General features: G+C 40.7%; 1 protein-coding gene across 2 annotated transcripts in view; it reads left to right on the top strand.

Moving 5' to 3' along the window:
* The window catches only part of CFAP20DC (CFAP20 domain containing), a 268,464-nt gene that overhangs the window by 244,356 nt on the left and 12,008 nt on the right, over window positions 1–12,100 (top strand). For both annotated transcript variants that reach the window (XM_062200180.1, XM_062200181.1), the window contains one exon: window positions 10,879–10,973. In XM_062200180.1, the coding sequence (XP_062056164.1) occupies window positions 10,879–10,973 (95 nt within the window). The remainder of the gene's footprint in view (window positions 1–10,878; window positions 10,974–12,100) is intronic.

Here is a 12,100-nt window from a genome sequence, read left to right as displayed (position 1 = left end):
GGAATTTTACCCTAAGAGCAAATCTTGAAAAACCTCTATCTAGGTTGCATTAGAGAGGGTCCAGATTGGCTGGGGCAAGGAGAGAGGAGAGGTGCTGGAAACATAGAGCAGGATGGTAGCAGTGGGCTTGGAGATGCATCAGCATATTAACTAAGGACAGTACTTAGTGATGGATCTGAACACTTCTAGTACATCTTCCCATGGAGAAAACCAGCAAGACCTCCAATTCTCCTTGTGCTAACCCATACTCCTGCGTCATCCCACACTGTTTTCTCTTCCTCAGTTTCCCAACTCATCAGACACCAATGTGGTTTCCTTTTTTTTTTTTTTTTTTTTTTTTGGACAGGCAGAGTGGACAGTGAGAGAGAGAGAGACAGAGAGAAAGGTCTTCCTTTTCCGTTGGTTCACCCCCCTAATGGCCACTACAGCCAGTGCACTGCGCTGATCCAAATCCAGGAGCCAGGTGCTTCTGGTCTCCTATGCAGTGCAGGGCCCAAGGACTTGGGCCATCCTCCACTGCACTCCTGGGCCACAGCAGAGAGCTGGACCGGAAGAGGAGCAACCGGGAGAGAATCCAGCGCCCCAGCTGGGACTAGAACCCGGTGCCAGCACTGCAGGTGGAGGATTAGCCTATTGAGCTGCAGCACCGGCCGACCAATGTGGTTTCATTGCCCCAAAACCCAGACTTCAGGCTTCCTCATTCTCTCTTCTGACTAGCCTCCTCCCTGTGACAGGAAAAGTGACCACCAAGCATCTGGATTTTGCTTTTTTTTTTTTTTGGCTTTCATCTCACTGCAGAATTGCCTCCTCTTTTCATACATAGCTTAGAAAGTTTCAGGGAAGCATAGTGATTGCCCCAGTTTGGGTCAGGTGTCCACCTCTGAACCAGTCACCTGATGGGTTCATATAGGAACATGGTAACTCCCAGAAAGCTGTGTGCTTAAATGTAGCTATTCCAAGGAGAAGGGGGCAAAGAGGGTTCTGGACAGACAGTCCCTTAGCTCTATGTCTTGAAGAGAGAATAGCTTGGTTTCTTATTCCCAAGGAAAAAAGGTAAGAGAAACAGATGGAAATGAAAAGAGAGCAAATTTTTCCCAAACAGAACTCTAATAATGAAAGCTATATGAATATTTGGGGTCCAGAATGGGCTTCAGATAACCTTGACCTAAATTTGGAAGTAAAATCTAGTGTTTATGGACATTATTCTAGGAAACCATTTTTGCTAACTTTTAAAAAACAATCTACGAATTCCCTCCAAACCGAAGGTATTTTCAGTTCTCCGTGCCCTCCACCACAGTCTGTTCCTAGCCATGGAACAGTTCTAAAATTGAAACCTCTTTCAGTGAATAAGGAACATGCACTGGTACCTAGTGAATATCTTAACGTATTAGAGACATTGCTGCAAATTGCTAAATTCCTGGTAGGAGATCCCCCTGTGATAAGTGTTCATCAGGGCTGGCTTTATGCTAGCAGGTACTCAGTGCTGGAAATGCAAGCCCTGTAACAACTATTGCCATGTTTTAGGTCTCTCAAGTAATTACTCCCCCAAATAAATATTTAAATGTGTGAAAGATTAGATAGCTTTATTGAAAGGGAATTCCTTCCAGGGAGCACACGGATGAGCTGGTTACAGCGGTCTGTGGCTCTTTGAGAGCAGGAACCAAGAATAAGCTATCCTGCAGCTCCCAGAGCCTGGCACCGAGGAGCTCAGGAAATGGCTGCTGTACATGCAGACATGATTAAGCTAACTTACTCTCACACAGCATTTTGTGTACACACAGGTATATGTACACACACATAATGTATTTGTAGGAAACATATTCATGAAGTAAATATATGTAAAATTGTCTTATAAACAAAATCATGTTTTTAAGGAACTAAAGTTCAAAAACTATCTGATTCAGCTCTACTCAGGTAACATTATCTATCATGCAGGTTGAATGAAAACAATGTAGTATTATTCGAAGATTTTACTATTAATTCTATCTGGCCGTTGTGAGAATCCATAAGACAGTATTTATCATTCATCTGCTCTGTGTCTTTATACACGGTGTGAAATGCAAATCCGTGTCTTGGCTCTTGAATATTCAAACAACTCTTCTGGAGGCAGTACTCAACAGGTGCAGGTTTGCCTGGGAAGCCTCTCTCTACAGTGTCAAGAGGAAAAGAGGTGAAGCAGGAGGATCTGCCTGAGGCCTCCAGAACAAGGAGAGGAGGAAGCCTCTGCGCTTGCTCAGAGCAGCTTGGATGAGAAGGGTGCTTATCTACTGAAGGAGCTGGAGGACTTCCTTAACACGGGGTAGCACTCCTTGGGATAAAGGCTGAAAGGCAGAGCTGAGGAAACCAGCCAGGGCATCAAGTCCAGAGGACAAGGCCAAGATCAGACTCCGGAGCACAGGCCAAGGAAAGAGTTCAGACCTAAACTAGGACCCGTGTTGTGAGTAAGCCTGAGCGAGAACTCCCCATTTGTTGGAAATCTGCTGCTTATGTAAGGAAAGGTATGAAGCTTTAAAGGAATCTGTCAAGAGTCCAGTGATTTAGCATTAAATATCACATATAAAAACATAGTCTTGTAAGACACAGGTACACATTTCTGCTTACTGATCAGCACGGGAGTTTTGACCTGCTCCATTTCCGACCTGGGCCGGTTCACCCCTCCTTAGGCAACCTGGTGGTCCCCCACTCCCGGGAGGTCACCATATTGATGCCGAAATTAGTGCGGACACCCGATAGGCATAGCACACGACAGCCCAGGACTCCTGGACTCAAGCGATCCTCCGGCCTCAGCCTCCCGAGTAGCTGGGACTACAGGCGCACACCACTGCGCCCGGCACATTTCTGCTTACTAACAAATAACTACAATAAAACATAGGTAAATCAAGTTGTGGGAAAGGCAGAAGTTACAGAAGCAATAAAAGCAAAAAGTGCCATAAGCAAAGACAAATGACAAAGAAAGGGAAAGAGATGAAAATTCTAAGAGAAGTAGGGACAAAGATATATACAAACTCATCCATCATATGCATATTGAGGTGCTTCAGATATTCATGGAAATGGAACTTTAAAACAATGCATTTTCCATGGACTTTTTTGCCCATTGATTTCTTAAGGTCCCTTCATACATATATGTAAACATATTCATATGTATAACATAAATGCCCTTAAACATATATGCATAGGTCAATTCCAAAATATAAGATAACAATTCTCATATCTCACATTCAAAAGCATTTAAAACTTGGCAGGGGACACTCATTTAGACTAATGCTTAAGAAGAGGGTTCAGACTCCATGTCCCATATTGGATTACCTGAGTTCAATACTTAACTCTGGCTTCTGACTCTAACTTCCTGCTACGATGGACCCTGGGAGGCAGTGGTGATAGCACAATGTAATTGCCCACATGGAAGACCTAGATGTTGAGTTCCCAGCACCTGGCTTTGATTTGCCCAGCCCTAGCCATTTGGGCAGCATCCACCACCCCCCACACACACACACACACACAAATAAATTAGTAGAGTTGTTTTAAATAAGTAAAGACTTGATAAGACATTCTTGTGACGTTGCTGTATGGAAATCATCACACTCATACCTGGCTGGTGAAAATACAGATAGGTCCAACTTTGTGGGGTGAATTTGTCAATAATTAAATCAGTTATACATTTACTTTTTGTTCCACCTTTAAGAATATAGATATATAAAGATACACCTCCAAGTAACAAAAATATATGCCCAGAGTTATTCATTGCTTTGTTAATTGCAATGATTTGCAAAATATTGAAAACATACCCAAACATAGGAGAAAAGTAAAATAAATGTTAGTATATCCACATGGTAGTATAGTATGTAGTTGTAAAAAATAATTAGGGAGCTCTCTATGGACTGATAAGGGGTGATTTCCAGAATATATGATAGACTTAGAAAATGGAAGTAGAAGTTTGGCACAAACTCACTCAGACTTCCACAACGGTAAAGCTAGAAACCTGCCATGAGACTCCAAATCCCGTTAAGTTGGCAGGTATCAAAGCCATCTTACTAGTTAAAGTGATCAGTTTAAGTTCATAACTGATCATAAAGATAGGATTAAGTGTCAAAGGGATCACATAAATAAGACCAGTGTCTGCTAAAATAACTGATAAAATTTAAAAGGAGAGAACGATCCAACATGGGAAGTGGAATACACAGCAGACTCATAGAATGACAAATGCCCTAAACAGCACTCTGGCCTCAGAATCAGCCCTTAAGGCATTTGGATCTGGCTGAATAACCCATGAGAGTTTCTCGGGCATGGAAAAGCCAAGACACTGTGGCAAAAAATGACCTAAATGAAAGATCTCTGTGAGTGAGATCCCAGTGGAAAGAATGGGCCATCAAAGAAGGAGGTACCTTTCTCTAAAGGGAAGAGAAAACTTCCACTTTGATTGTGGCCTTGTCTGAATAAGGTTGGAGTTTGTGAACTCAGGAGGTTTCCATAGCCTTGGCAGCTCATGACAAGAGCCTCGGGTAACGACATAAGTAAGAGTGTAAATTGTTAAATCAACAACAGGAGTCACTGTGCACTTACTCCCCATATAGGATCTCTGTCCTTAATGTGTTGTACTGTGAGAATTCACAGTAAAACTAGTCTTCAAACAGTACTTTATACTTTGTGTGTCTCTGTGGGTGCAAACTGTTGAAATCTTTACTTAGTATATACTAAGTTAATCTTCTGTATATAAAGATAATTAAAAATTAATCTTAATGAAGAATGGGATGGGAGAGGGAGTACGAAATAGGATGGTTTGCAGGTGGGAAGGTGGTTATGGGGTGGGGGGAAACCACTATAATCCAAAAGTTGTACTTTTGAAATTTATATTTATTAAAAGTTTTTTTAAAAAAATGGAAGTACAGGGGCCGGCGCCATGGCTTACTGGGTTAATCCTCTGCCTGCAGCACCGGCATCCCATGTGGGTGCCAGGTTCTGGTCCTGGTTGCCCCTTTTCCAGTCCAGCTCTCTGCTGTGGCCCTGGAGGGCAGTGGAGGATGGCCCAAGTGCTTGGGCTCCTGCACCCGCATGGGAGACCAGGAGAAGTACCTGGCTCCTGACTTTAGATAGGCACAGCACTGGCCATGGCAGCCATTTGGGGAGTGATTCAACAGAGGAAAGACTTTTCTCTCTGTCTCTCTCTCTCTCTCTCACTATCTATAACCCTACCTATCAAATTAAAAAAAAAAAATGGAAGTACAAAGGAATAGCTATAACATGCTACCTTTGCATAACAAAGAAAGAGAATAAAAATTGACATGTATCTGTTTATGTTTGCAAAATGAAGTACAGAACAGCAATACCAAAAATATATTACCTATAGCAGGTGAGGGTGGAACTAGACTGGAAGAAATGGGAGGATGTAACTTAACTGATTATGCCTTTCTGTGTAGTTTTGACATTTGAATTGTTTATGTACTCAACAACAAAAAAGTAATAAAAGTCAACAAGAATGGAGAAAAAAACTAAGGTAACACAAAGAGAAGCAGGTAACTGTTTCAAATGAACATTATAATCACATTGAATAGGGGACAATAGGTAGCATAAGTAAATTTTGAACTTTTTTTTTTGTTAGACAAAAAAAAAAAGAACTTTAAACAAATACAGAAATCTAAAGAGCAGGTTTGAGGGGTCGGCATTGTGTGTTAAGCTACCATTTGCCACACTAGCATCCCATATTAGAGTGCCAGTTCTAGTCCTAGCTGCTGCACTTCCAATCCAGATCCCTAATAATTTGCCTGGGAAGGCAATGATTAAGGCCCAAGAACTTGAGCCCCTCCACTTACGTGGGAGACTTGGATGGAATTCTGGGCTCCTAACTTTCATATGGCCCAGTCCCAGCCATTACAGCCATTTGGGTAGTGAACCAGTGAATGAAAGATCTCTCTCTGTGTCTCTCACACTCCCTCTCCCCTCCTCACTCCTCCCGTCCCTTTCCCTCCCTTCTTCTCTTCTCTCTCCTCCTCTCTTCTCCTCTAGCCTCCCCTTTTCCCTTTTCTCTTCTCTCTCTCTCTCTCTCTCTCTCTCTCTCTTTTTCATCATCTGTGTGTGTCACTCTTGCCTTTCAAATAAATAATTTTTTAAAAAATTGCCACTATTATGTGGGGAAAAAGGGACACTAACCCACTGTTGGTGGGAATGCAAACTGGTAAAGCCACTATGGAAGTCAGTCTGGAGATTCCTCAGAAACCTGAAGATAACCCTACCATACAACCCAGCCATCCCACTCCTTGGAATTTACCCAAAGGAAATTAATTTGGCTAATAAAAAAGCCATCTGCACATTAATGTTTATTGCAGCTCAATTCACAATAGCTAAGACCTGGAACCAACCCAAATGCCCATCAACAGTAGACTGGATAAAGAAATTATGGGACATGTACTCCATAGAATACTATACAGCAGTAAGGAACAATGAAACCCAGTCATTTGCAACAAGATGGAGGAATCTGGAAAACATCATGCTGAGTGAATTAAGCCAGTCCCAAAGAGACAAATATCATTTATTTTCCCTGATCGGCGACAACCGAGCACCAAAGGGGAAACCTGTTGAAGTGAAATGGACACTATAAGAAACAATGAACTGATCAGCTCTTGTCCTGACTCTAGATGTACAATGTAATACTTTATCCTTTTTAGTATTTGTTGTTGTTGTTGTTCTAGTACTAGTGGTTGAACTCTGTAATTAACACACAATTATTCTTAGGTGTTTAAATTTTAACTGAAAAGTGATCCCTGTTAAATTTCAGAGTGGAAAAAGAGAGGGAGGAGATGTACAATTTGGGACATGCACAATCAGACTTGCCCCAAATGATGGAGTTAGAAATGTGCCAGGGGATTCCAATACAATCCCATCAAGGTGGCATGTACCAATGCCATCTCACTAGTCCAAGTGATCAATTTCAGTTCACATTCGATGCCTTGGATAGGTCTAAGAATCAAAGGGATCACACAAACAAGACAAGTGTCTGCTAATACTAACTGATAGAATCAAAAAGGGAGAGAAAGATCCAACATGGGAAGTGGGATACACAGCAGACTCATAGAATGTCAGACGTCCTAAACAACACTCTGGCCTCAGAATCAGCCCTTAAGGCATTCGGAGCTGACTGAAGAGCCCATGAGAGTATTGTAGGCATGGAAAGCCAAGATACCATGGAAAAGAAAAAAAGAAGACCTAAATGAAAGATCTCTGTGAGTGAGATCCCAGTGGAAAGAACGGGGCCATCAAAGAAGGAGGTACCTTTCTCTGAAGGGAGGAGAGAACTTCCACTTTGACTATGACCCTATCGGAATAAGATCAAAGTCAGCGAACTCTAAAGGCATATCCCTGGCAACTCATGACTAGAGCCTAGGGAGATTACTGACGCCATGAACAGGAGTGTCAAATTGTTAAGTCAGCAACAGGAGTCACTGTGTACTTACATCCCATGTGGGAACTGTCCTTAATGTGTTGTCTAATGTGCAGTGATGCTATAACTAGTACTGAAACAGTATTTTTACACTTTGTGTTTCTGCGTGGGTACAAACTGATGAGATCTTTACTAATTATATACTGAATTGATCTTCTGTATATAAAGATAATTGGAAATGGAAAAAAAAAAAAACCCTGGTGTTAAATTGGAAATGGCATAGAAAATTAATTAATTTTTTTTAAAAAAATATTATGTAGGATCTCTGTCTTTAATGTGCTGTACACTCTCATTTAATGCTATAACTAGTACTCCAACAGTATTTTTTTTCACTTTGTGTTGCTATATGGGGGTAAACTGTTGAAATCGTTACCTAATATATACTAAACTGATCTTCTGTATATAAAGAGAATTGAAAATGAATCATGATGTGATTGGAAGGGGAGAGGGAGCGGGAAAGGGGAGGGTTGTGGGTGGGAGGGAAGTTTTGGGAGGGGGAAGCCATTGTAACCCATAAGCTGTACTTTGGAAATTTATATTCATTAAATAAAAGTTTAATAAAAAAAAGATAAAAAAAATGCCACTATTTTTTAAAAAATGGGTTTGAGGTAGGGTTTTGTTGTTTCATTATTTTTTATTTGTTTTGTTTTCTTGGGTTTTGGTTTGCTTTGCTTAGCAATTCTAACATTACTTTTGATGTGTTCTATAATTCAGAAAATACACGAATATGTTGAGCATAATGGGAGCCAGGTTCCCCACTGTCAGAAATGAGTTACAAATATGGAAAGAGTAAAGATGAGAGTGAACCTGCAATGCTAGATTAGTATTGGAGGATCCAGTATGAGCACATGATTATACATCAGGGACTGTCAACTGTTTTCTATAAAGGACAAAATACGAAATTCTTCACTCTGTCATAGTAGCACAAAAGCAGCCATAAACATATGTACATAGCAGTGTTGTGGACACTGTGAGTTTCATATATTTTTATGTAGTATAAAACATTATTTTAATTATGTTTTAACAATTTAGAAATATTTTTAAAAATTATTAGTTTGCAGACTATGCAAAAGCGGGCAGTGGATCAGACTCTTAACCACGTAACCCATCCAGCCTCTTAACCACTGAGCCAAATGCCTTCCTTCCCCATCCTTAACAGGAAACCTGTAGTAATGAGTCACTCAAGGACCCCCTGGCCTCTCTCCCTTCCTGTGCCTTCTGCTGCTCTGAAGCCTGTGTTTGTGCACACTGACTCCCACTGTAGTTTGTGACCTCTGCAGTTAGATTGAATACATAGTAAATATGGTAAACTGTTAAAATTCAGATGTCTAGATGAAGGATATACAGGACTTCTTTGAACTCTTGTTTTGATTGCTTTGTATATCTGACTTTAAAAAAAAAAAAAAAGAATCCCATACCATCCTTAGCTAATACTTAGAAGAAATAACATTAATCAAAGCATCAGCCTAAGAAGTGAATTTCTTGCTTTTCACAACTACCACCTCCATTTCCCCCATTCTGTGGGCCATTGTGGAGAGTTCCCGCTTTGCAGCTAAGGGGCCCTCATGTGCCAGCATTGTTTTTTCCTATCCATCCTCATTCTCTATCACTCAGGAGTAAATGATGAGGTCATAGGGTGGTAATTTGTATGTCACCATATAATTTTCTACAATGTAGAAATTTTTTGATGTGCTCTAATTAAATGACTAAATAAAAGGTACTTATTAGAAAATGCCCCATTAACTTGGAACTCAGTGACAAATGCTTTCTGATGTCCTTAATCTATTATGATGAAATTCAATTACACAGTATGCTCATCTTGCTTCTTTCACCAATCATAATCTAGTGATAGCTATGGTGAGCAGTGAGTGAAAAAAAAAATCTTTAAATATCGCACATAGGAATTTAGTAATTTTTACACTTAAGATACTTTTGATACCAGAAGGGTGAATGGTTTGCAAGGTACAGCTCTATTGTATAGACTAGTAATCATTCTACCATCCCTAATTGATAATGAAGACAGTGGTGGTCATAGCTGAAATTTTTTGAATGTTAACTCTGTACTCAGATCCATGACAGATGTTTTTCATACATTTTTTCAGTTTAATCCTAACAAACAAACTCTAAAGTGCAATTATTATGCCATTTTTTTTTACAGAAGAGGCTAAGTGATATTAAGCAACTTACTTTAGGAAACATGGAGCTGGAATTGGCTATTGGTTTTGACTATCTTCCACTGTAGATAAAGACAGTAGGGAGTAGGCATTTAGTCTAGCTGTTAAGATGCCCACATCCTCCATTAAAGTGCCTGGCTTCTGAGTTAGCTTCCTGCTAATGCAGGCCCTAGGAGACATCAGTGATGACTCAAGTAATTGGGTTCCTGCCACCTACATGGTAGACCAGGATTGAGTTCCTGGCCATTGTAGGCATTTGGGGAATAAACTAGCAAATGGAAACACTCTATCTTTGTGCCTGTCAAAAAAAACTTGTACCGTAGGAAATATAGAAATTTAGAAAATGTGTAGTCATGAGGACATGTTCCTGTTGAAGAGAATAGGTAAAGGATACAAGATGCTAATAACAATACATGAAATAGAATGTCCAGTACATTTGCACATCTTTAACCTTCCACTGCCCCTCTTTCCACCCAAGAAGCTCAGGAACAAGTTTAGAGGTGAGAAGGGCTTGAAGTAAAGCACAGTCCAGGTCTCCCATATGCTGGCAGAGCTCAACTACTTGAAGCTGCTGCCTCCCAGGGTGCACGTTACAGGAAGCTGGAGTCAGCAGCCAGAGCCAGTACTCAAACTCAAACTCAGGTATTATACGGAATGCAGGAATCCCATCCAGCCTCTAACCACTGAGCCAAATGCCCTCCTTCCCCATCCTTAACGGGAGAGCTGTAGTAATGAGTCACTCGAGGACCCCCTGGCCTCTCCCTTCCCGTGCCTTCTGCTGCTCTGAAGTCTATGTTTGTGCACACTGACTCCCACTATTGTGGTGGTTCTCTCAGAGCTCCAAGACTCACTTCTGTTGGGGGTCACGTGTAAAATATTGTCATCTGGGACAGGTGATAGGTGGTTATCAGACTTTCTTAGCTGAAGAGCAAGCAGGACCTTCATATCTGCTGCATTTCTTGTGAGACATTGAAATAATTTTCTTATGTGAGAAAAAAGAGTACTGCAATTTAATGGCAACAATAAATTTTTGAGACAGATAGTCATCATTTCATTGATGAATTTATGAAACAATTAGTTAATTAAGTGATTGAGCCCATTTAACCAGTTACCAAAGCTGAGTGTTAGTATCTGGACATCTTGTCTTTCTAAAACATTGAAGTGGAAAATGTTTCATTGTGGAAGTCCCAGGGAAATGAACATCCAGAGGAAACAGGAAATGTGTATATGGAATTAGAGACATGTTGTTCATTCACTTTTTTTTCTTTCCAGAGACTGGTTAAACATGTTGAGCCCACCAATAGTTCCTCCCAGTCAACAGTCAGCTGGACAGCATCTGGATTCCTCTGGAAGTCTGAGTGCTCAAGGTGGGAGCGTGAAAATTGCTATGAATTCAAAAATAAAACTAATGTACTATGAATAGAGAAAGTCAATCACTTTGGGATGCCACTGTTTTCTTTAAATGTTGATCATTGAGGCCTTCACACACAAAATGAGGTAACCTGTGTCTCATTTGGTAGGATGATGGGTTCTTTACAAAGAAACACACTAGACAGTGCCCTGCACTCCCAGGGGAAAATACAGTTGAAGGCATCAGAACATGGCTTTGGTGTGAAATTGACCTTTGACTTCCAGCTGTACCAGTTCCCACAGTGTGACCTGTATGAGTTTTGATTACTTCTGATAATAGATAGTGCCCACCTGATAGCTTTCTTGTGGTGATTCAATGAGGTAGCGTATGTGACATACTTAAAATAGTGCCTCACCAAGTGCTGTCTGTTGGTATTTTTCATAAAGCAGACCAAGACTCTGACATCACTGAGATACAGTACATGTTTTGCATTAAAGCAAGGGTTGTTGCATAGCTACGGAGCTACGGTAGGTATTTGTGGTGTAGAAATGTGGAGACATGTAGCCTCAAGTACATAATTGGACTGACAAATAACCTCAGAGTGGGACTCTGTGAGATGGTTTTCTAAGTTGAATTTTGATGATAGAAGTGCTGTATCTGAAGAATCCAAGTGAAACCAATATAAATTGCCCCAGCAGAACTGCCCAGATGTTTGTTCCCCCCAAAAAAACTGCCCCAGGGAGAAAGTAGAGCATCCCATTTTTCTTCAGGTACAGAGAAATCAGAGCAAGAGGTCAGACACAGGAGCTGTATATTTTGGGATGGAGACGTCTCTATGATTTACTCTCTGAGATGGAAGATGCCCCTATATAGGACATCTTTTTAGAGGTGTACATTCATAAGTACTTACGACAGAAAAATAGGATCTTGGCTGTCAAGAGGAGACCTTGCTGTGAGGGAACAAATAATATGTTATGTTAAGTGTTCTAAATAAGCCATGGGAACTGAGTGTATGGTCCTTGAGCAAAGGCATCCAAGATATATATTAGTAAGAAGTGGCTGAAAGGATGTCTTGAAGTTGCCATTGCCAAGCTCCTTTTTTTTTTTTTAAGATTTGTTTTATTTATTTGAAAGACAGAGTTA

This window comes from Lepus europaeus, chromosome 9, assembly GCF_033115175.1.
Source record: "Lepus europaeus isolate LE1 chromosome 9, mLepTim1.pri, whole genome shotgun sequence".
Lineage (NCBI taxonomy): Eukaryota > Metazoa > Chordata > Mammalia > Lagomorpha > Leporidae > Lepus > Lepus europaeus.
This window is presented reverse-complemented; position numbering and strand designations above follow the sequence as displayed.